Source organism: Rousettus aegyptiacus, unplaced genomic scaffold (genome assembly GCF_014176215.1).
Source record: "Rousettus aegyptiacus isolate mRouAeg1 unplaced genomic scaffold, mRouAeg1.p scaffold_m13_p_3, whole genome shotgun sequence".
Classification (NCBI taxonomy): domain Eukaryota; kingdom Metazoa; phylum Chordata; class Mammalia; order Chiroptera; family Pteropodidae; genus Rousettus; species Rousettus aegyptiacus.
The window spans coordinates 165,642,581-165,669,039 of record NW_023416306.1 but is presented as its reverse complement, the minus strand read 5'-3'; the positions used below and the strand labels follow the sequence as shown (position 1 = coordinate 165,669,039).

Below are 26,459 nucleotides of genomic sequence, written 5' to 3'. Positions count from 1 at the left end.
TCGCTCACTCGCCTGCTGCTCACCTCCGGGTCCTAACAGGCCACGGACCAATAACCAGTCCGTGGCCCGGGGGTTGGGGACCCCTGGTTTAAAAGATACTAACAGGAGTAAACTCTTTCTTCTGTTTGAGATCAGGCCTCACATTACAGCTCCGACTCTGATAGGCTATCATACCTGAATAAGAACGACCATAAATCCTATTGATTTAATGTGTCTGTATCCCACCCCGGTATCTCATATCCACTTTTAGATGTGGTACTTTCTGCCTTTTCCATTCCTGCTTAGTTGATGAAAGTCCAAAGACATCTAAGAGGACCCTTAAAACCACATTTTCTGATGAAAAATAAAAAAAATCTACAGCTACTAATGCACCAAACTTTTGAAAAATTTGTAAGTCAATTAAAGTCACAACAGAGGTATCGTTAAGAACAGGCACTGCCAGGTTCTGGGTTAGGCGCCAGCAGACTGCTTCACGGACGCTCCTGTTGGAAGGACGACACCCTCCCAAAGCCCAAGACCTACATGTTACATCTAAAGAGAGACCCCCAGAACCGGGGGACAAAACAAGAATTCAGACGTGTAAATGAAAAGGAAAACCAAGACAGACACTATATTGGACTTAAGGCAAAGAAAATGTCTGTCTTTCTTCAAAGAATAACAGCATCTCTGCACGGGAGTGTTTTACAAATGCAAAGGTTGCTAAAACAGATTTGATTCCTAAATGCTACACGCAGGGGCTATGGATGTCCTGAGTTAACGCAAGGTATAGGCTGGAGAAAAGGAAAAAGGCGAGGAAGACGAGAGTGAGTGAGAACCCAAGGAAGACGCAGGCACCACGGGGAGGGGGAGGAGGGGAGGAGGGGAGTGGGGAGGGGAGGAAGGGGGAGGGGGAGGGGAGGGAATGCATACACTTGGGTGCCACAGCGCAGTGAGAACCAATCACAAGTCACAGCAGCTGCTATCCTCTGGCTCTATCACTGCCTGGAATGTCTTGTTTGATGAGGCTGAAAAACTATTATTTTAAAAAAGAAAAATGCACAGTAAATGTTATTTATTTGTTTATAAGAAGAGTTATACCAATCAGGACTTTAATATGTAAAAAGTAAATCTATACTTGCAAGTTAAATATATGAAAGTACAAGAGCAGACTGAATTATCAAAAAGAAAACATTTTATTTATATCACTAAATTCAATTAAGTTTCCCTGATTACAGCCCATATCGAATGTCACCTAAAATACAGGATGGTCTGTACAGAGGTGCACAACCTAGCGTCTGTGTGTGTACATATACACACTGAATTGCCGACCTCAGAAAAAGCAGAGCTGAGAACTTGTTAAACCATTGTCATTGTTTTAGAAACTCTTACCATTTGAAGGACGTTAGAGAAGAACTCAGGCAGCAGAGTACTTGTGTAATAACTTAAAAGTTAAAGTTGTAGTGATATGACAATCTTGTGCACTCTCCCCAGGAATTTTAGGCAATTGACCCTTTCGTTGATTCCAAGTCTGGAAAAAGACAACTGATCACTGAAGCAAATGGGTTCAGTTCATTTGCCATGTGGTTGGTCGTGGTGCATTTCTGGTGTGTAAGTCAACAGAACAATCATGACCCAGAGGTGAAGCAGAGCCTAGTGAAAGGAAAACCATTTATGAATTAGTCAATAATTTCATCTTCGCCACAGGCCCCCTGTGAAGCACACTGTGGGGAGGAACCATGTCCTATCTGTCCTCGCACTCCTGTGGCTAGCACTGGGCCAGCAACATTGGAGGGGCTCGGGCACGCTTACTAGATCATTAAAGGAGAAACAGATGTACGACCAACCAATGGAGGGTCATAAAGGTTGCAATACGTACAGATTTCTCAGCCAAGAGGAGCAGCAGAGTCTGCAATGCGTTCACATTATGCACATGTGCACATAAATAACCAATGGAGTGATTATAATGCAAAGTAGAAGACCGATCTAAACTGCCAGACGTGAAGCATGAAGTTGGCTGGAAAAGGCTCTGTAGGATGGTTATGGTTGGTGCTGTGGGCGAGCGCTTAGCTGCGCTTTAGTGAAGAGGGGACGGAAGGCATTCTTGACAGGAATAGTGCAGCAGGTTTCAGCGGCCGCTCTAGGGCCGGGCCCAGGACCTAGTTACACACCGCCATGCGCAACGATGCGAGGTTCCACGGCTCAGTGCCCGCCACTCTGCGGTGTGCAGCATCACACCTCACGCTGCCAGATGGTACACGCGTCCCTCACAATCTCTAACACCTGGGACGTGAGCCCGGATGCGGGCTGATTCCGAATCCTATCTGATGGCACTCAACTTTTTTTTCCCTAAATTCTCCCTATCCTCATCGTCTTAAAAATTTTTTACTTAAAGGAGTATCTTCCCTCTAGTGGATCACAGAGAAATTTCTTTCTAAGTATGCTTTTATTTCTTTTTCAAGAAAACAGCCTGTCTTAATTCAACTCGACTACTTTATTTTTTTAGGCAAGGCAACCTTTGGTTAACTTCACAGATTGCAAGGACCTTGTCAGCTTACGAGCCCTTATTTTTTATTTATTTATTTTTTGCCTACGGCATCTGGTCTTCCTAGGTGGTCTCCCATCCGAGTACTAAGCAGGCCCGACCCTGCTTAGCTTCTGAGATCAGACCAGATCGGGCTTGTTCAGGGTGGCATGGCTGTAGATTCAAGTGAGCTACGTTAAAACATCCCCATTCAGAACAGTACTGAGCTTCTCAGGCTCACGGGACATATGGAATGGCATTCCTGACTACGGTAACCATTTTATTAGCGCTAATGAATCTGGAATAAATCAACCCTGAGATCCTTTTGGAAAATAAAAAATAACACAGAGAAATCAATAAAGCAACTTCACATCAAGATAAAAATGAAAGCAATTATTTTATATTGTATTTTTATCTTTAGAAATGGAGGCTTAGAGATGGAAGTAACTATTAAAATGCACTAAAGTTAATTTTACTGTAGGAAAAGCCTTTGAGCAATTTATATTTTAGACATAATAAACTGTCAACCTCACTTGCATACTTTAAGGAAAAAAATCTTAATTATCTTTATTACTGAAAAAATGAGTTCCATTCTTTCAAAACTGATTGCTAAACTTTTAGTTAAAAACCAGCAGCTGAAAAAAAATCAGTTAAAAATCAAGTGCAGCATTGTTTTTCAAACGAGTTTACCTACCATATATATAATTACGAACACTCGTGCTATGGGGTATCTTCGGAGAAAAATTCCCAGACGAATACTGTGAGAATGGTGGTGGGAGGGGGGGTGGAGAGGAAAAGAGAGGAGAGTTACACTCAAAACAGATCTGCCTGCGAACATCCAATACTGCTTTTTAATATTTTACTCATTTAAACTACTTATGCTGCCACCATAAAGTAAGACTGTTAAATAGTAGACTGTAAAATAATTACTTGAAATAACCACATAGAAATGTCACAGTAGTGAACACACACTTCTAGCGTATCGTTATTTGGGGCCTGGCTGTTAAACTTTTGCATGAGCTCTCTTATTTCCTCAGCTACAACTGCAGGAGGCAAACCTGGTCCCTCTCTAAATAACTTTCCTTTTTGGAACCAAATTTCTCAATGAAATTTAATGAGTTTTTAAAACAGTTTATTATAGAAAGATGAGAAATGGTCAGGGCTAATCATTTTCAATAAAACATAGGCTCTGGCGGACCCCTTAAAGCTAGTTCCTGACAATGAAATATCAGGAAATAAGGTAGATGGTCACTTTAAATATCGGCTTTGCCTGATGGGACTCACAATGACTGAAACCACTGGAGAAAGCTATAAAAAGCAGCTGGTGGTTTGTCACTCATCGTGACTGGCATGGCTTACCTAAACTGGTCAATTGAACTAGCAGCTTTGCGGACTTTTCCATACATTCCTGCCAGATTAGTTTCTGTGTCATTAAAAAGAACAGGAACATTTCGCAGACGTGTGCCTGTTTAAATAAGAAAACAATGAATTAACGTACGGACACCAAAATGAACAAAATTATAGTTGAATATACATTATACTACATGTAGAAGAAATTCTTAATGCTTTGTAACCATTACATCCCAAAATTAATTTTATTATATAAAATGTTCAAACTTCTATATCCAAAAAAATCAAAATGTAAAAGCTAGGAAAATTACTTTGCAAAAATTAAAGTTCATAAACAGCAAGTGTTGCCAGTGGTCAATAGTAATGTGCACTTAATTCCTGTGCTAAGAGTGAGGCCAGACACCTTTTCTAGAGAGCCGATGTGCCCCAAATTTATACCTGCAGCCCGGATCACTCTCAACCCCGGACTTATTCGACTTCCTGTTCATCTCCATCTGGATGTCTCACAGACCTCTCAAACTTAGCACGCGCCAAACCACGACTCTGATTTCCTGCCCCTGCTATCAACCTCCTTGTCCTGCAGTTTCCCCCAACTCAGTACATGACAACTCCATCCTTCCATCTGCTCAGGCCAAAAATCTGACTCCTTTCTGAATCTGCCAGCAAATGCTGTCGGCTCATCTTTGAGATAAACCCCCACCACCCCCACTCCGGTCTGAACTGCCACTCTCTCTCACATGGATTAATACAATGGCTCCTCCCTGGTCCCCTGCCTCCACTCTTAGCTCTCTGCAGTCTGTTCAGGACATGGCAGCCAGAGGCAGCTTGTTAAAATGCAGGTCGCATCAGTCACTCCTCTTAAGACCCTTCAATGGCTTCCTCCTTCATGCAGAGGAAAAGTTTTACACAGACCTAAACAGCCTCCTCGAAGTTCTCTGAACTCGCCTCACACTACCCGCCCCCTCCCTCAGTCTACTCAGTCGCACTGGCCTCCTTGCTGCTCCTGCAACATGCTGGCGGATACTCCTGCCTCAGTGCCTTTGCACCTGCTCTTCTTTCTGCCTGGAACACTTTTCCCGTAGATTTCCCCAGAGTCGACTGTCTTACCTGCTTTGGGACTTTAATAAAGTGCCACCTTTTCAATGAGGTCTTCCTTGACCACCCTAAGTTACAATTCCAACCCCACGCTTAGCACCCTGAGTCTCCCTTCTCTGCTTAATTTTCTTCTGCAGCACATACCACCATCTCACATAATTCGTTTACTGCCTGTCTCCTCCACCTGGATTCCTCCCCCACACCACCAGGGGGTAAGACCCATAGGGCAGAGATTTTGGTCTCTTGTTGGCCACTGTATCTCTAATGCCTGGAACAGTACCTGATACTAAGCAGGCACTTAATAATTTGCTGATTTTGGCAACGAAAATAAAAAGCCTTCAAATATGTGTATATCTATTGACCCAGCAATTCCATTTCTGAGCATTTATTCTAAGAAAATAAAGGACATGTACAGAGGATATTTTCCCCAGAACTGCTCGTATTAGAGACAAAATTGGCAACAATCTAAACCCCAACCATAAGGAATTGATTAAACAAACTATAGCATTTCCACATGATAGATTTCTATGAAGCAATATATATTATACAAATTTTGAAAAAAGTTAAAAATTGACAAAACAGGTACTACAAACATATATAGAAAAAAAGTCTGAAAAGATATTCTAAGACTAAATTTATTTAGGCTATACTAAAACCTTTAACATTCTTTTTGATTACATATTTTGGGAATCTATAGTTTTCTCTATTAAAATCATAGAGCATGGATATACTTATTTGACTATTACCTTTAATAATCATAATTATGGATTGGAAGATTATTAAAAGCAAATCTTGCTTTAAGATTCCTGAAAGTCTCTCGCTACTGAGTGTCTTACATGTACCAATTCGACTATCAGTCCTTGGGCCTCTTTTCTCCAAGTCCCATAGCCGTGAGGGGTATTAATCAGTCCATAGTCCAATTTACTAACGATCATATCAAACAGCATGTGGCAAGGGCCTTGTATCAGAAGAAAAATGGGTGCTTCATTGGATGAAACTTCAAATAAAAATGGTCTTTCCTTAACTTCTCAAAACCATGTTTGCATTAGCAAGGTTGGAAATTAAGGCAACAAAGCGTTCTTTTGAGATTCCTTTTTTTTTACCTTCGCCATTGTCAACTCCAGACATATTAATAGAAGACCCATTACTACCACTCCCAGCGGCAGATTTCATTTGCTGCTCGAGGCGCTCCAGCTGGAAGACCAGAGAGTTCTTTTCTGTGCTGAGACTCTCCAGCATGGTCTGCTTCTGGATGAGAGTCTCTGTCAGCTGATGGAGTCGACTTTCTAACTCGGACTGACTGCTACTGCTTAAGGTTTTATTGGTAAGCTGAAAGGCAAAATGTTCATAAAATTATTACATAAAACCAGTCATACGACAAAGAAACTACACCAGTACATTCCCACAGGTAAACTGTGGCACTGACTGCTTTCTCAAAACTACTATGATTCTTCTACTGTCTATAGAATTGATTTTTAAACTGTATCAGTGGATCACCACATCAGTTCTGTGGGTCACAATCTGCATTTAAAAAACAATATAACAGAATAGAATGGGATATCATCAGAGTGCACAACACACAGCACATGAGAGTATTATTTTGGGAAACTTGTTTTAGTTTTGCATGTTGTGAGTGTTAGTACTGAGACATGACGTCAGCTTTATTTCTTACTGTAACAACATGGTCAAAAATATCTGAAAGCGCTGATCCAGGGGACACAGTTGAAACTTTTCAACTTGGATTCAAAACCCTCCATAATGTAACAGTTGTGGTGCGGTGCACAGACCTGAGCTTTTCACCTCTTCTGTGCAATTTCCCAGCTATCTGGCTTTGGACAAATTGCTACACCTCTGACTCTGTTTCCTCATGTGTTAAGTGAGGCTAACAGTGCCTGTTGCGCATGGTATTTAGGGATATTAAATGAGAATTTTCCCAGCAGGGTCTGGCTGACAATTGGTTCTTTGTAACTTTCGTTTCCGTTTCCTTTGTTCTCATCTGTCACCACTTCCCCCACTCACACTCAGCCTCTGCTCTGCTCTCCACAGTTTCCTTGTTTGGAAAGCCTGGTCCTCTTATCTAGGCTATATCCTGCCTTCGAAGCCTCTTCACTTCCCAACTACTCCAGCCCGAGCTGCCCTCAGCCTTCTTTCAGACTCCCACTGACTATCTGGGAATTTATCAGTCACTTCAGCAACGCTGTTTAATAGGAGTCAATTTTGCCTCCTTGTCAATGAAACTGTAAGTCAGCTCTGTGAGGGCAAACACCACTGTCTGCATCAGTATGATTTTGAAAAGAGGGTACTAGATTGACCTAAGTTTAAAATCCCAGCTCTGCCATTCCCTAGCTATAATTTAGGACAAACTACAAATCTAAGCCTCAGTTTCCCTCCTCATAGAATGTGATGCCTAAATGAAGTAATATATAAAATATTTAACAGTATCTAACACTGTGTGGTATTTAATAAAAATTAGCTTCCTTCCTTCTGAATCCCTTATAGCACAAATTAAACACAGGGCTAGGTCCACAACAAATAACTACCAAATGGAATTATATTGAGTATAAAGTAAGGTTTACTTACTATTAAAAAAGGAATGCTCAATTTTAAGGTTAAACTGTGATCCCCTAATCAGCTTAATACTCAATTTTTAGTTGATGTAAAATTTACATACAAGTGACATACCCAGATCTTAAGTATACGATGAGTTTTGACAGAAGTATAACTGTATAACTGACATCTCCTGGACTGGCTACAAGATACTTCTATAAAAAGCAAGCCACAGAAAATAGCAAAGACAGCCTCTAATGGCGTTAGATGAAAATTCTGTATTAGGATGAAAATAACATCTCACTGCCACAACAACAGAACTCAAGTGAAAATATGGAAACAAAGGTCTTACTGTATTCTTTTTAAAAATGTAGCTTCACAAGGGTATTTTTTCTCAAGTTGTGACTGATGCATACCTGATTCCTGAGTTTTTGAATTTCTTCTTCTCGATCTTTAATTCTACTTTGCAATGTATTTTTTGTTCGATACAGATCTTCTTCTATGTAGCGGAATTCCTACAAAGTGAGGCACAAAACAAAAGTTAAAACAGAGTTTCCTATTCCATCCCCAGTACCTAAAAGAGTGCCAGCCACACAGCAGGTACTCAATCGATGTGTACTGAATACTGAATGAACAAGCGAACAGACTTGGATGGGTCTGATGAAAAGTTAATACCTCAGCATGGTGTATCAATTTGTATATGAATAGCCAAGCACGAGTCGTTATGTGGTCATGTGTTTTCATTTTTCTTGAGTAGAACAGAACTGCTGGATCATATGATAAGTCTAACTTAAAGGAAGAAAACCTGCAAATGGTTTTCTGAATTGTTTTCAAAATACCTGTACCATTTTGCATTCCCACAGCAGTAATAAGAGCATGAGAGAGAGAAAAAAATACCTTCAGATTCACTATAAACTACGGCAATGCATTATTAGTTTATACAACAGATATGATCAGTCAGAGTCAAGCACATCCCAGGAAAGAAAGAGTAATTCATTAACTAAGTACCTTCAAAGCATTATGCAGCAGAGATATAGTCAATAATATTGTAAAAACTTTGTACGGCGACAGATGGTAACTAGACTTACCATGGGGATCATATTGTAATGCACATAAATATCGAATCACTATGATATACACTTAAAACTAATAGGATGTTGCATGTAAATTATACATCAATTTAAAAAAGCATTATGCTTAACTGTGCTGACAAAGTAAATAAAGGGAGCTGTATAAAGATGTAAACCTCATTTCGCAGATTGAAAAAATTGAGATGAATGAGAAAGAGAAAATGAGGAAGGTAATTAGGGTAGGAAAATCTCAATTACAGGTTTGCCTAATTTCCTAAGCTCTAGGCTAGCACAAAATTTAAGACTGAAATTAATTAAGTTGATAAGGAGCACTACAGGACATTTAATCCCAAGATTAAGCAGTTCACATCTGGAACATCTGATTACTAAATAAATAGCCTGTAGCTATATTCAGCTCCATTTTCCTCTACTTTATTCTCATTTTATAAAGGGCACTAGAAATTAATGTGGTTAAAACCATCTGCCATAATAAAATGAAAATATCTCACTAACCGTCAAGAACATCAAATTTTTGCCTTTTAATATATAATAGTTCCTTGAAAAAATTAAAATACAATTTCTGAAAGGACAGCTAATCTTATAATTAAATTAAGACGGCCTAGGATGTACCTTGCAGGTTGCTAGTCAGTGAATTTTTCTCTTTCTGTACAGGTAACAGATTTAAGTGCTACTTTCACAATAAAAATAAACATTACTCTGAGAATAGAACCAGTTTCAGAAATGATAAAGCCTAATAAAAAAAATACATAAATATAAATAATATAAATATGCACGGCTGGAATAATTTTCTGTAAAATGAATAGTGATTTTAAGAAAACGAAATAAGATCATGCAAACTAGTGCCTGTAACATTGTTACTTCCTATAGATGTTATTTATAAATGTTATTAATATTAGAATTAATATTAGAATCTTGTTCTGAGAATGTGGCTGTAAACATGTTTAATTGTGTTAATATCGAAACTATTACATAAGTGTATTAAAGTAAAATAATTTGGCTTGGGGAGCAGACAACTGCCAGGTATAAAATGAAATATGATCTTAAACATAATTTGTAAGCACAGTCTATATAAGTAAGTACTTTTTCTTGAAAAGAAATAGCAGTCTAATATATGGTACTAATGTTTTATTTATATATATATTTTTTAAGGTGGGAGAGTTATTTTTTAATTTGTCAAAACATGAAAATAAGCATCTTATTTTAACAGAAGCATGACTTAATTTATATTTCTATTAACTAATATTTACTGTTGTTCCTAAAAGTACAAATGTAATAAAATATGTAAATCAACTGATGTTTTTACGTTTTCTCATATATATATATATATGTATATATACACATATGTGTATGTGTGTGTGTGTGTGTGTGTGTGTGTGTGTACTCTCACAAGGAGATAAAATACAAACAGAGTAGTAGAAGGAAATCTGGGAAAGGCATCCTGGGTTCTAGACTAGTCTCTCATGAGTTGTGTGATATTAGGCAAGTCCCATAACCATTTCTCTATTTTTCATCTGTTAAAACAAACAACAGTAAGGAGTGTGGGACAGTAGGAAGGTAGGAGAGACACAAGCCTTGTCTACCGCTAACTCTCTGAGCCCATCCCGTAAGAACGCCAGTAAGCTGCTTTACTGGGAAGTCTACTCGCGTGACAGCTAGCAGAGTCTTCCTAGGTGATCACCAACCTGGAATCCTTACCTGTTTCTGTCGGTCCAATTCTGCCTCTAGTTCTTGTTTAGAGGCTTTATGTGCAGCTATTTGGTCTTGCAGATCTTGTAACTGTTCTCTTGCTGATTCTGCTTCACTAACCTGTTGAGCCTCCATATCCTAAAAAAAAAAAAAAAATGAACCTTACTTGTGAAAGCGACATTAAAAAAGCTGCTCAGTTCAGCATTTATTGGGAAATCATTATGCACTGTGAACTGTGCACAGCTGGAGGGACAATGACCGTGATCTCGGCCTAAAAGGAGCATATAAACTGACACTACGGCAAACGGTGAGAGGAATGACAGGGTACTATGGCTGCTGCAGCACAAAATCATCTGGTCTAATGCGTATGTGCAGGCAGTGGCTTGCTGGGAGATTTACATCTCTATTCGAAAGCTAAGAATTTCAAAAGGCACTGAAATGTAACACCAAAAAGGACTTCACTACAACTGCAGGTTATAATTAGCCTTTGTGTGTGTGTGCATAAGTAACTAATAGACAGTAAATATGTAACATTTCTCTCATGTCACCAGAAGTTAGCAAATTATTTTTTTTAGCTTTATTACTACCTTGTTTTTTATCTCCCCATATTTCTTACTCTAACTTCTTCTTTTAGTGCCACTATTCTCAGTTCTTCAAACTCAAAAACCACCTTCTTGATTACTAGTAAAATCTACTCGCGGCAAAGAACACAGCTTTAGGTCTCTGTTTTTCCCCATACGGGTTAAGCATAAATCTTCATCTAGCACTGCATGAGATTTAAACTGGCATTTTATTTTGCTCTTATTTTTTGGTACATTCTGTTTTATACTCATCTTCATTCACATGTTGTTTGAAAAAACTGACAGATGAATGATATTCCTAGATAATCAAAGTGTAATGTTCTATATTCACACAACTTTTGCAGATTTAGAGGAAAACAGAAATAATTATTTTCCCCACCACTGAGTTTTCAGGGTTAGTAGCAGGTAGGGTAGTTTTTGTCATCAGGTTGACTAAATCAGATGAAATACTGAGAGGCAAGAAGTATTCACAGTGGTCAAGAACACATGTTCTGGAATGAGAGAGACTAAGGATCCAATACTAGCTCTGCCACTTTACTGGTCACGAAAAGTTACTTTCCTTCTCCAAGCCTACGTTTCTTCAAACTGTAAAATGAGACTATACCATCTCTCTTACAGGGTTATGGTGAGGATTAAATGAAAGGATGTATGCTAAGAGCACAGTGGAGTGCGTGGCATGTAAGTGCTCAGTAAATGATAGCCATTATGATGATTTAACAATTCTCCCATTCTGCTAGGCCCAATACTATAATCTTTATATTTCGTAAACTTCTTGAGAAAGGGTAGGAAAATGGGTCAACATCATTAATGATGCTGATAAGGGTATTAAATAAAACACATTTTTTCATAATCTCACCCAAAGGACATGTATGAATAAGACGAGATCTGAATAAGATTAGTATCTACTCTAAGTCCATGGGAACAAATTCTTTGGAATTGAAAACTATTTTCAGTTAAAAAATGCTACTTTAAAGACTGCAAAGATAACAGCCTTTACCACTCTTCTACTTGGCCAGGGAGAAAAGAATACAGAAATAACGGCAGCTACTATTAACTGAGGGCCCATTTATACATACCCCTTATCCTCAGGACAACCCTTACTGATCTGTATTTTACCGATGAGAAAACTAAGCCTCAGTGAGATAAACTGCCTTGTGCAAGGTAATACACCTATCAAGTGCCAGAGATGGGATCGATATCCAGATTGACATTCCAGACTGCCTAAGCTCTAGGCAAGCCGGCCTAGTCTCACAACTTCCATACTTTCCTCTGTAGTTTATGTACATCTTACAAATCAGTAACTTGCTGGGTTAATGCATAGATGAATATTCTTTACAAAAAAATTTTTTTTAAAGAAGGCTTGTTACTCTGTACTCTATCTTCTCTAATCCTCAGAGACACCTCCTATATTTATGTCAAAGATCTTATGTTTAATCTAAATTAATGGCCCAATTTACTCTAGATTAAATATAGTAATTAGAAATAAAAGATTATAATGCATGCAACTATAATTAAAAGACCATCCCTGAGCCCATTTTAACATCAGAAAATATCCCAGTTATACAGATAAGCCCAACTCTAATTTGTTTTTAACCACCAGATTATAAGATCCAGAAGGATAAAGATTCGGTCTGGTTCCCTATTATAACTCCAAGCCTAGAAGATGCTTAGTATATGGCAGGCACTTGGTAGATATTTGCTGAATCAATGAATCCGGTTACCTATGTTTGTTATTCTCTTAACTTTACAGTCAATCAATGGACAAGAAATCTATTGCTTTAGATCCATTTCTATATGGTGACTATTATTCCCGCAGAAGTTTCCCATGTTATTTCACTAATATCCCTCTTCCAAAAAACAGAATCCAGCACCTCTTAAACTGCTAATAGCTGGGGGTAAATGGCTGTCTCTGAAGTGAACCAGAATGAATCTTACCTGTAATTCAGCCCTCAGCTGATGAATCTGACCCATTAGCTTCTGTATCTCTTCCCTCTGCATCTCCTTTTCATGCCGAAGTTCTTCTAGCTCCATGCTATTAGCAGTACTATTGTCTAGGCCTTCAAAACCAGATCCTTCCTTTAAGCTGTTAATCAATTTTTCTTTAGACTATTAAAAAAAAAAAAGGAAAAGAAATATCTTTAAGCAAAGCAGACAGTAGCTTGTATATTGAATATCATCTACCCTGCACCAAATAAATCACTAGGGAAATATTCCAATTATATTTTCCATCAAAGAAAGTGCATGGACTGGTAAACAAACCCACTGGGAAAACAATGCCACAGGGCCTTGCTGTACAACCATGTCAGTGTTGAAAACTTACTAATAAGATTTTTCTCGTATTTTCTTCTCATCCTTTTTCCCATCACATTCCACTCTGTGTAATAAAGATAATGCCTCTCAGTCCGAAGAGTACCCTCTGCCTTATAACTAAAAAGGAAGTTACAAGTATCCAGCAGAGGGCAATAAACAAAGTTGAAAGAGGTGAGATCACTTGCAGAGTGTTCTGAGGAGGAAAAACCACTTCTGGGGAAGAGAAGGTGTAACCTGAAAGATGAAATTTGCGCTAACACAAATGACCAACAAGGAAGTGATATGACCAGAGTTGCATTTCAGGAGGATTAATCTGGCAGTGGTATAAAGCAGGTGTCCACAAACTCTGGTCAATCTGCCAGATCTGGCCTGTGGCCTGTTTCTGTACAGCCTGCAAGCTAAGAATGGGTTTTACATTTTTAAAGGATTGTTTAAAAAAAAACAAAAACAAAAAACACATGATGGAGACCACATATTGCCTGCAAAGCCTACAGTATGCACTATTTGGTCCTTTACAGAAAGAGTTTGCTGACTCCTCGTATAAAGGATGCTTTGGAAAAAGAGATCTGATGTGGGAAGACGGGTTTAAAAAGTGCTATAATTGCAGGCTGGCAATAAGGACATATTTAAAAGTCACTCGCCATCAAAAATAGTACTTCCTTTCTATGTGGTGTAATTATGGGTGACTTCTTCAAACTTTTCTGTATTTTTCAAATTTTCTATAATAAACATGACCTAGATAAACAGACAGATAAACAGATAGACAGACAGACAGATAGATTGATAGTTACAGGCATCTCCAAATGGCTAATGCTGAGACCCCACTGCTGAGCTTCAGGTCCATGTTTCTGATTGCCTTCCTGAAATTTTTACCTCAATATCACATCAATTTTGAAAACTTACCCTCTAACCCATTATAATCTCCATCAACCCTCGCCTGCTCTTTCCTGTTTTCCCTTTGCAGTACCGGCAACAACATTCATACATTCAAATCAGAAACCAGGGGTCATCCTAGATTCTCTCTGCCATGTTCCCTCTTCCTCCAGTTAAATCGCCAAGTCTCATATATCCTACCTCTGACATTTCTCTTAGCTGTCCCTTATTTGTCATCCTTACTGCCACAAAACTTAGATCAAGTCCTCATATTTCTTACCATTATTTTTGATCCTTGCCTCTTTATTATCTACATCTCACCATCCCAGCCCTCATCCCTCTGATGTATTCAGCAACTGTGTACCTACTAAGGGCTAGGCACAGTCCTGGGGGTACAACAATAAATAAGACAGACGTTTAGCTTTCCCCGACCTCCTCATCACTGCTATAGTTCTTAGACTCAAATCTGATCACGCTGCTTAAACTTTCAAACGCTCCCCAACCCCTACCAATATCTGTAAGAGTAAATTAAAATTCCTCTGCATGGTATGCAAGGCCCTCCATGATCTGGCTTCTGCCTATCACTGAGTGTTTATCTCCCATCTCCAATACTTTATGCTCCAGCAACAGGGAACTAGCTGTGGTCCACTAACTATGCCATGTTGCCCCAGGTCCTCTGTGCTCTGGCATAAGCTGTTCTTTCTGAAATGTCCTCCTTACCACAAGTCTTCCTACTCATCCTTCGAATTCCTCATTATACAGCATCACCAGTGATCCCCGACATCCCCAGGCAGATTTTAAGGGCTTAGCGCATCAGTAACTTGATTATATAATCACCGCAGTGTCTTTCCACTAAACTGAACACTTTTAAGAAAGAGGACACATCTTTTGAGCTTTGTATATCCTCAGCATTTATCATAGCACCTAGTGAATAGTTAGTTGTTCAATAAGTACCTTTTAAATGAATCACCAAATTAGAAGTGATACAACAAAAATAATTAGAAGAGTATGGAGGTAATGGATATAATATTTCATGAAGGTGGAATCAAAAAGGTGTTTATAACCAATAGGAGGTGGGGGCTAAAGGAAAAAGGTGGAGTCAGAATGACACTGTGGTTTCAAGCTCTACTGCCTGGGAGGACGGCAATAATATTTACCGAAACAGGAGAATGAAGAAGCTGGTTTGGAGGTTGAGACTTTCCATGTAAAGAAGCATGGCAGGCATTTAGAAACTGGGGTCAGAAGTTAGGGTTCCAGACATGCTGAAATCACATCAAGGTAACAGAAGCAGAGTGAGTATATGATAATGCAAAGTAAGAAAGAATAAAAAAAGAGGGTTCGAGCCTGAATTTGAGAGGTCTCTTCCTCTGGAGACTGGGAAGAGGGCGGAACAGAGACAGAGATGGTAGTTAAGAGAGGACAAGGAGTGCTAAGGCAGTGTGGGTGGCATCAGAAGGCAAGAGTTTGGGGAGGAGAGTTAACACGTGTCGAAATGCTCTTCCAAAATCGAAGTGGGTGGAAACTAAGAAGAGGCCAGAAAATACATATTTAGGTCATTAAAGACTTTTGAGAAGGCAATTCTGAAACGTGGCGGGGACAGAAATTACATAATGGAGTTAACAGTTCTCAAATGAAGGGAGCATATATACAATACTTCTGATTAATCTGACGTTGAAAGAAAGGACAAGGCAATGTACTGAAGTGGTCAAAAGAGACAAAAGGTTTTTTAACCCAGGCAGGCGTCCCAGATCCAGTCCTCCTCGTTCTTCCATGGAGCAAGCATGTGCTCTCAAGTAAGCTGAGCCAGAAGAGGGCAGCAGAGAGAAAGACACAGAGGGAGAGGACGGACTTGCGGAGAATGGGCTTAAAAGAGGTGGGTGGAGATGGAATCAAAGCACAGGCAGAAAAATCACCCTAGGAAAAAAATGAAAGGGCACATTCTCCCTGACATGAGAGGCTGAAAACTACATTAGTTGGCGGCAGTCTTTTTTTAGTAAAGAAGGTAAAATCATCTTAGATCTAAGGGAGGGAGGAAAAAGCTGGATGAGGCCTAGCCCAGTTTTAAATTCAACAGAGGATCAACAAGAATAAAACGATTATTTAACAACAAACATTAATATTCTCATACGGATTAAGGTGATAAGTTGAAGATCTGAAGTAGTAAGTAGTAGAATGAATTTTAAATAAAAAGAAAAAAACAGGTAGAAGTGAGACATTTCCTCCTTTTTATAATATTTCTAAGTAAAGTAAGGCATGTGAAGTGAGCTACCCTAGTTAAACACAGACAAATAATCTCACATATCTACACAAAGTCTCACAGTGTCTCCCAGTTAACTGGCACAGGTTAACACTAAAATATATACACGTATACCTGGAGTATTCTAGTAGCCTTTTGCTTGTAGTCAATTAATTCTTGCTTAGAGGATTCCACGTTGGACTTATACATCTTGACTTGTTGCTGCAGTTCGTCAACTTTTTTCTTCTCATCCGAGTATTTTCTCTCTGCCAGAGTAACTGTTTCTGCCAAATTCTGACGTTCCACTTCCATTTTACTAAGGCGTGCAGCAAACTCACTCTGTGACAAATTTTTTTATCACACTTATGTCATTTTACTTTGAGATTTTGCAATCATCCATTCAGATATCTTACAGGATTTATTAACTCAGCCCAACACAGAATAGGCAGGTAAAAATATTCTTCTTTTGATAGGAACTGGAGAATAGCAAATCTAAGGCTGTAGTTCCCAAACATGACAATGCATAAACTTCAATTAGAAAGTCTGTTAAAAATAGAGCCACACAAGGCCTTCCCCAGGCTTACTGAATTGGAATTTCCAAGACTGGACTCAAAAATCTGTTTTTTAAGAAATTTCCCAGGTGAATCTGGTGTCTTGAATACCAGATCTGATCTGATACTAGCTGATCAATGAAAAGCAGAAAGTGTATTAGAAAACAAATGGAAGACATAAGTAAACAGCTTTATCTTTTCTAAGAGTATGGCTAACGTTTTTCCTTTATTTCAAATTTTCTAATAAGCTATTCAAAGTAATTGTTTAGTTTAAGAAACTTTTAAAGCACACTCTAAAAAACACAGGGCCTGTCACTTACTAGCCTATCAACTTCTGAGATTTACATTTTACTTTTATTCTCAAAAGCCCCATCACCCAAAAAAACTCAAAAGGTAAGGCAGAAGTTGGAAAACATTTAGTTACATGCCAATAACTAAAGGCCTGGATCAAATACTAACTCTTGTTCCGAAGAAAAGGAGCTAGAGGACTACTGCTAACGTGTACTGAGCATGTGAAATGCGTCTAAGGCAACCGAGAATGGAATTTTAAGTTTATTCATTTTAATTAAATTTAAACATAAAATCTAATAATTCAATTAACAAATTTATTGGTATAATTGCCATACCATAAAGTTCACCCTTTTAAGGTGTACAGTTGAGTGTTTTTTAGTATATTCACAGAGTTGTGCGACCATCACCATTATCTAATTCCAGAATATCTTCACCCCAAAAAGAAATCTACCCATTCCTCCCTCCCTCCCGGCCCCTGGCAACCATTATTCTACTTTCCTTCTCTATAGATTCACCTGTTTTGGACATTTCATATAAATGGAATCACACATGTGGTGGCCTTTTGTGTCTGCCTTCCTTCACTTAGCATAATGTTTTAAAGGTTGATCCATATTATAGCATGAATCAATACTTCACTCCTTTTTTTGGCCGAATAATATCTCCTTATATGGATATATCTCATTTTGTTTACCTACTCAGCAAGTGATAAACATATGTATTATTTCCAGTCTGGGGCTATTATGAATAATGCTGCTTTGAACATTGTGTACAGTCTTTGGGTGAACATATATTTTCAATTCTCTGGGATATGTATACACGTAGGTGTAGAACTGCTGGGTTCTATGGTAACTCTATGTTTAACTTTTTGAGAAACTATTATTGGAAAACTTCTGAGTTTGTTTAGACACAACTTGGGCATGTGAATTTATTTCTTGTAAATTTTATGAAATTTAAATACAGATCAAAATTTCAGAGGAAATTTAATGACTAAGTATAAAATACACCATATTTTAAAGAATCAGTATATAAAAAATAATGTAAATATCTCACTAATACATTTCAATATTAACTACATGTTGAGATGATAGCTCTTTGGCTATCCTGTGTTAAATAAAATATATCAATAAAAATTTTTAAAAATCCACATTAGCTGATATTTATTATTTTCATCAGTTTAAAAGACAGCCAGAACCAGTGGTTCTAAACCCTGGCTGCCCATTAGATATAGCTGTGAATCCTGTAAGACGAAAACGGTTAACGCCTATGCCATCCCTCAATAGGATAAGAGTCTCTGGGAGTGGACACCAGGCATCCAGAAGTATAAAAAGCTACATGGGTGACTCTAATGTGTAGACAGGGTTGAAGATCACTGAACTAGATATAAAAATTCATTTATGAGTAGAACTCTATATATTATGTGCAATTTTCTCTTGAAATAAATGAATCAGGTTAAACTGGAACCAGAAAGAATAAATAAGATACCCCAAAGCAGCATTTAATCAGATAATGGTAATGTTGGTTGCACAACAAAATGGAATGAAAAGACATCTATCTCTAATGAATACTAACTACTTTAATTGTATTTCAATACTAAAATTAAATGAATTTAACAAGGATCAAGCTAAATTTTCAAAGATTAGGTTTCTGTCACAAAAACAGAATTCTGAAATGCACTGCAGAATTTTATTATGGAGTGAACATGTTAATGAAACAGCACTAAAAGGTCGGTCCTCCTCGTCTGAACTACAAAAGCACGTGGCTGTCTCCCAGTCTAACCTGCATTTGTTTATAGCTCTCCTGCTCTCTCTTCAGAGTGGCATCCGCTTCATGTAGTCGATCCTGAAGGGTCTGCAGAGCTTGATTCTGCAGGCTGCTACCTTCGCTGTGATCCTGCATTATTCTAAACGAAAATACATGACTTGAAACAACCCATTTCCACAGAGTACAAGTGATAAGGTAGAATCATTGTTAGAACATTGGCTTTTTAGCACAGAAAAGATGGTTTGACTCAAACATTCTTTAAGAAACCTTTTTCCCTTTTCGTGAAATGTCATCTATATTTTTAGCGATCCTTATATAAGCACACGTCACATATGTCGAAAGATTAATGACACTATGCTCTTTGAAATTTTTAAATTCAGTATTTACTAACAAGGCATCTCAAGATTCAAATAATAAATCCATTTTTAATCGCACACATTTCCAACATTACCAAAAGCTAAATTTTCATAAGATAGTAGTATATACATTATGGTGTTTATCACTAGTTATACTGGAAAAAGAAAATCACCCTAGCTGATTTTTCCCTTATTAACAGAATTAGCTACCGTGACTTTTCACTCTGTATGGCTTCCAGAGCTTCTGTGCGAGTACTCAGTAGCTGGTCAGCTTCCTGTAGTCTCACTTTCAGTACGGCCAGCTGGGAATCCTTTGCGGCCACCGCTTCCGTCAGGTCATCTACTTGGGCTCGAAGTTCTCGAGTTATGTGATCACTCTTTGAATGGTCGACATTCCACTTTTCAATTCTTGCTCTTGCTTTGTTTAATTCTAAAAAAAAAAAAAGAGAAAATTTTCTATTCAAGCAGACTTTTTCAGAGCTCACGCAAATCCTTTGAATCCCTTTAGTACTTTATTTCTTGCCAAAATCAGGAACTTACAAATATCTTCAATTTCTTTTGCTCCAAATGGGACATCCATTTTTCGAGGCCAACATTTGAATCTATATAACAGTCAATAGGCTGAAAAGGGGCATGACGCTAGCCGTTCTTCTAATGTTTCTTTTTAGGGGGAGATATAAAGCATTTGAAAGCCAAAACCAGTAGGTAGCAGAAAGTTCACAATGCTAAAATGGTTAGTGGATTTGTAGAGTTCTGCTAGAGGAAAGAAAGAATGCAACATCCAAAGCAAGGGCAGATCATGTCCACTTCAGTGAGACTGAAACAAACAAACAAAGCCAACACAAGACAGATCCTGTTTCTTTAAATTACTGGGGCAAAAAGATGTTATTCTTTTAACCTAGAAACTGGTACAGAAAGAGCAATAAGTACGGATATCCATACCTTCATATGTCATCTGCAATTGCATTTTGCCAGCAAAAAAATTTTTTTTTAATATTAAAAGACATTGCACAGGGTCTCAGGAAAAGTTCCATCTCTGTCTAAATTAGTCTAGGTAAAGTGAAATTTCTTTTTCTAAAGTCAGTCTAACAAGGTCTTAAACTGTCTCCCTATTGCATTCTTCTGGGCCTCTATCCATGTCCTGGAAAAACTTCTTCCATGGTCCCCATACTCCTTTCTAATCACCCCTAGGAACCAAGACAGATTTCCCTTTCGTTTTCTTCTCAGCCGCACTTAACAATTACACTAACATATTCCCCCATCACTACCTCAGTCACGGTATTATTTACTTTTTAATTACTCGTTTCTCAGAAATCTGAGGTTTTGTACTCTAGGGCCACAGCACTGCACAGTTCCAGAAGGTAGTATTCAAACGAAAGTCCCTGATGTCCCCTGCAGCAAGCTACATTGTGCCCTTGCCTACTCGTGTCCACTAGTCTGTTGAATCCCACTTTGGGTTCATGAACAGTTCCCCTAGATGATTCCGAATAAACCAACCAGCTGAACCAGATGATTACTCATGTTCTGTTCGTCTCAGTTCCTAAAATTCATAGTTCCTAAAGAATAACTAAACAAGCCAATGTTCTCTGTGGTGGGTTGGTGGGGGCATGATTGGTCCCATTTCTAAATCTAGGCCCTGTATTTCTATGAAAACAGTATTTTACAAGCCTCATATAACATATTTCTAATAGCTTAGATGTAGTCAAGGTTTTAGTTTATTTTTGAAGTGTTAAATTCCTAATTCTGGATGATGTGAACAGGGCTCTACCTTCTTGAGTTTCCTTGGCTCTCTGAAGTAATGAGGCCATTTCTTGATTTAATGACTGAACTTCATTCCTCAGCAGTTGATTTTCCAGTCGAAGATTAGACAATTCATGGGATTTGCTGTCGTCAGTAAGAATTGGGTTGCGATCAGTGTAGGAAGCATTGGATGATCCATTTTCCTTTGAAGAATCTTCTTGGACTTCATGGCCAGAGTCTGAATTATTAGAGGTTTCTGTTAAAAGTGACACATTTTTGTTACATTGAAACACTCACTACAATGACATTAGTAGCCTACTTTGGTAGAATGCGTTTGGGCTCAAGCTGACTGCTAAAGCTAAAATGCCATTAAAAGTAAAAATTCCCTCTGATGAAAGTTCATTCTCATACAAAGAACCTACAGAACTTTAAGGATCTTCTGTCTGGATACACTGAATGCTAACGGAGCAAGAATACAGTTGTAGAAAGGGTAAAATCAGAGACAGTTTAAGTGGTTGGACTTAGGTGAAAAGGTCTTGGTCTCTCTTTCATCTTTAAATTGTTTTTGAAAAAAGAGAGTAGTCTCAACATTGAAAATATTAGAAAGCTAAAAAAGAATAGCTATGGGATTTAAGGCAAGGAGAATATTAACAGAGCATTCATTATAAACCAAACCAGAATCTAAAATGCCTTCCTCAAAGAGACAGACTCAAGAATTCAGATGCATTCCATTTTTAAGTATAACGCAAATGTACTTTTTAAAGACTTTAAAAAAAAATTGTGCTAAAAAATGAACTATGTTTAAATGATAAAATGGACTAAAACAATAATTGTATGGGCAAAAGACTCGGTACTTTACAAAGGAAGATAAACAATTAATAATCATATGAAAAAGTTCTCAAAAGTTATACCATGTTAATGAGTTAGAAAACTCAATTTGTAAAGATGCTGATTCTCACCTAACTGTCCATATAGAAGCAACAGACTCCCAATAAAAAGACGAACAGAATTACTGTGAAATGTTGGCAAGCAAATTCTAAAATGAATATGGATGTACAAAAGTCCAAGAATAGCCAGTGCATTCTTGAAGAGGGACAAGGTGGTACAAGTTGCTATGAGATATTAAGACATATTATAAAATACATTAAGACAGTGTGGAACTGGCACAAAGATGGACAAATAAACTAATAAAAAAAGAATTAAATGTCCAGAAACAGAGCAATGTGTAGATGGATACTTGACATATGACAGATGTGGTATTGCAGATTGATAGGGAAAAGAAATGTTTTCCATAAATGATGTCAGAATAACTGATTTCTATATTGGAGAAAATGGAATTAGATGCTTACCTCACATTATTCATCTAAATATGAAAGGCAAAACTATAAAATCTTTATAATATAGGAAACTATATTTATAATCTTAGGGTAGAGAAATATTTTCTAACACATGAAGATACAAACCATAAAGAAAAGACTGATAAATTCATCTATATTAAGAACTCTATTCATTGAGAAACCATACAGAGAGGGGGGAGAAAACAAAGTAAAACTAGAGTAGGATGAGAAAAAATTACCATCTGTAATATATAAATATCCATAAATCAGTGAGGAAAAAGATAAATGACCCATTGGAGAAAAATGATCAAAAGACTTGAGTAAGCACTTTCCAGGAAATGAAAACCCAAATGGTCAAATATTTGAAGATGTTCAACCTCATTTAGTAATGAGAGAAGTAAAAAATAACATTTTCATACCTGATTAGTAAAACATAAAGTTACATTGAAAATATCAAATTTTGGTGAGAATGCAGAGCAAAAGGAAGTCTTAACCACAGCTGGTGAAGTACAAATTGGTACAACTTCTTGAGAAAACTTTGGCATTTGTTACTAGGGTAGCTTAACTCTGTCGCAACCTACAATTCAGCAATTCCATTTCTAGGGATCCCAGGGCTTCCCAACCTAGGGTGATTTTTCTCTCCAAGGGACATTTGGCATGTATGGAGACATTTTTGGGGTTCTCACGACTGGGGGTGCTACAGGCATCCAATGGGTTAAGAGGCCAGGGATGCTGCTGAACATCCTACACAGGAAGGACAGTCCTCCACGACAAAGAATTATTAAGCCCAAATGTCAACAGTCCCAAGATTGAGACCCTGCCCTACCCATTTCCCACTTGCCCTGAGAATATTTGTTGGCAGCTCAAATTACCTGAAAACTTGGCAATTAGTTACTCTTCCCTTTATGCTTCCACAGCCCTCTCAGGTTTACTTCTGAGGGACGCAGGAACACACACACATACACACACACACACACACACACAAAACTGACAATCAAGAATATATGTGAAGTATAGCTTCCTGTTGTTTTTATAATCTCAGTGACGAAAAGAAATGAATTGAGATAGTCCCAAATCCAAAATTATTTGTTTTCTTTCAGATTTCAAAATTGTCTTTTTTGTGTCTTAAAACATCATAGGAGATTTCAGATATAATTTCTCAGATGCTGGGGTGGGTAGTTACCCTACAGACAACATGCAGAGGTCCCTACTGTAACTGTATATTGACTAATAGTATTCCATGCCATCTCCCTTGTTTACACCACACATTTCAGAGTTGCCAGCTGGAACAGGTAACAAAACAGAGGATGAGACAAACTACCAGAATGTATTAAGCTATGATGACACATCCAATTTGTTTAACTCTAAAAGCAACAAAGGACTGATTAGCTACCATGGCTTTGGCTCCCAGAAGGACTTTCTTCAGTGGTGCTGATGGTAGTTACACTGGTGTTCATAGAACTGACACTTGCTGTTCGAGCACTCTGAGGGGCAGGTGTCTTGCCTCTTTCTTTTCTGACTTCTACCCTCCCTGTAGGCTCCTTCTGTGAACTATTAAGAAAATCAAACAGCAGCTCATCATCAGGTTCTGACTTTTTTCTTCGAACAAACTGGGATGAAGGCCTAGGAACAGACGCGTTTTCAACAGGATGGGAGGCCTCCACTGAAGTCTTAGGTCCTGCTTTCACATTTGCCGTGCCAGCTAAGATGGTAGCTTTTTGATTTCTAATGTTATCCGCTGCTGAGGAAATATAATTATCTTTGGGTCCAGTCTGATAAGTCAGATCGGTATTTTGCTGGTAAAGTTCAGGATAGTCATTATTTTTGCTATATATGATGTTGCTGGTGTTCTCTTTCCTACTGAGAGCTGTTGCGGCCCCTTGGTCAACTCTGTTTAAAAGATCTTCTGCTTTCCCTGCAAGGTCAGCAAACCAAGACATGATGGTAGCAGAATAATCCTATTGAACCTGTAAAAAGGACATAAACTGATCAGTGTGGCATAACAGCAGAACATAAGAGTTAAGACTGGGCTTTGGAATCAGATAGTCTGGGTTGAATGCATAACCCTCCCTTTTACTAGCTCTGTAACCTTCAACAAATTACTTAACTGAAGCTAAGTAACTTTATCTAGAAAATGAGGAAATAAGTGTACTTACATTATATGACAGTTTTAAGATGAAATAATGCATAAAAACACTTTACAAAATCCCTGGCACACAGCGGGCATTCATTTTAGTAGTTGCTATTACCATAATTAAAACTACCATTATTGTTATTTCTATTTCAGCAAAAGACAAATGTTAATGTAGCAAAAGCATCCAAATAGCAAATAATCAATATGGAAAAACTTCAGAACAACCAAATAAAAATAACTCCCTGAAGTTTAAGATGCTAAAACTTAAAGAAACTTCTGATTAATACAAACTCTATCTTCATGTTAAAATGTAGCACTATTATGGATAATTTAGGTGTGCACATAATCTATTTAAAGTACATCTTCAAAAAGTTAAATATTCAGTATCTACTATGTGCATGTTAAGCTAAATTCAGAATAAAAAAAATAAGACTGCATAGCCATTCATTGGATATATATTTGAGAGCTTATGGCCTGCCACAATGAACCAGAATGATGAATTAATCTTTATGATTAAAAAAAAGAGTACTGTATGAAAAAGTTAATAAACATTTCTTGAATGTGCACACTGTTCCTTTTGCCTGGAACACTCTTTTATGGTTAACTCTTGTTCTTAATTTCCACTTGAATGCCATCTGCTCCCCAAAGTTCTCTTTCTTTCCACCTAAATTAGGTTTTATCATTGTTTCACACATTATTTTTTTCCCTCATAGCCTCATTTTATATTTTGTAATTTTTTTTTCTGCATCTCCCTATGGGGGGGGGGTGAGTAGATGGATAAAGGCCCTGTATGATTTGCTCACCAGTGAATTCCCAGCATTTAGCACACAGTAGTCACCCATAAATATACTGTTAGATGCTGTGCATACATCATCACACAATTTTCACAACCGCATTATGCAGTAAGTAGCAATACAAATATTATTTTTCCACAAATGGGGAAAAGGTTTAGAAAGATCCCAGAGTTTAAATGGCAGCTCCGATACTCAAATCTAAGTCAGTCAAACCCACTTTTTAATCCCTGCCTTTCCCATCTAGCCTCTCTGTATCTGAACAACCTCAAGAAGGAAACTCACCCTCTAAACCTGTTTCTCACGAAATGGGACTACTGCCCGCCTGTGTATTTCGGTGTTTATGTGAAATCAAATGAAAATGGAGAGCTGAGATGCTCTGTGACATAAAACTCCCTACAGATGTAATGTATTGTTGTCAAGTGAATTATCTCTCCTAAGAAAGCAATCAAAACACACATTAATTTCTTACATGGCACCTCTCACTTTAAAGTTAACAGGTCTTTAAAACAGAAGCCTGTGGCTTAAGAATGATCAGCCCATTAAAAACACGAGGACGGGCCTTGGGCATCTGCCCCACTGGCAAACATCTCCATAGGGCTTCAGAGGTACAAAGCCCTCAAATCATTCCTCAGGCACTGCCCTAGGAAATGGCTTACGGGGAGGTGGGGAGAGTAACCCTCTCGGTGACAGTGCGTGGGGTGGCAGTGGCAAGGCCTGCTGGAAGGCCAGGTGTCAACGCAGAGGAAGGGAGGCTGGTCGCAGGGAGCGTCAGTCTGTGGGTCCGGGGAGGCGAGCGCAGTTACCCACTTCGCTCCCCACCGACCTTCTCGAGCCTCCGGAGGGGGAAGAGCAGCCAAATCACTCTGGGGGTGGGGGGGAAGGGAGGAAAGGGGAGGGCACCCAACCACGACGGCCGAGGCCCAGGGGGCTCTCCCGCCCCTTCCTCAGCACCCCCCGCCCCCCGGGGCGCAGAGACCAGAGTCTCCAGCGAGGGGACGCAGTCAGGCCGTTAACGCCCCAAGCAGACCCGTCCTGCCCACTGGGCCCTCGCCGCCGCCTCACCTGAAGACTCTGGAGCGGCTGCACCACGGCCTCGACGCCCTCCTGGGCCGCCCCCCTCGGCAGCCGCCCCGGAGAGGGCAGAGGTTGAGAAAACCTGGCCCCGTCCCTGCCACAGCCCTGCCACTCTTCCGGGAGACGTGGAAGGGCAGCGAGGACCCCAAAAC

The 26,459-nt window shown here is 38.7% G+C and overlaps 1 protein-coding gene and 1 pseudogene across 2 annotated transcripts; both read right to left on the bottom strand.

Annotated features, from left to right (window-relative positions):
- Positions 1–1,047: 1,047 nt before the first annotated feature.
- Positions 1,048–26,459, bottom strand: GOLGA5 (golgin A5). 2 transcript variants are annotated; one of them, XM_016145465.2, is made up of 13 exons: positions 26,296–26,458; positions 23,699–24,272; positions 20,997–21,224; positions 19,439–19,658; positions 18,888–19,011; positions 16,405–16,608; positions 12,786–12,956; positions 10,279–10,407; positions 7,909–8,007; positions 6,049–6,274; positions 3,860–3,965; positions 3,195–3,258; positions 1,048–1,629 (listed from the first exon to the last, which is right to left on the bottom strand). In XM_016145465.2, exons 2-13 carry the CDS (start codon positions 24,243–24,245, stop codon positions 1,549–1,551), a joined length of 2,199 nt encoding a protein of 732 aa, XP_016000951.2. In that variant the 5' UTR covers positions 24,246–24,272; positions 26,296–26,458; the 3' UTR covers positions 1,048–1,548. The 2 variants fall into 2 exon arrangements, with proteins under 2 accessions (XP_016000951.2, XP_016000952.2); XM_016145466.2 differs by having other exon boundaries at positions 1,154–1,629; positions 20,997–21,206; positions 26,296–26,459.
- Positions 2,564–2,682, bottom strand: LOC118600576 (annotated as a pseudogene).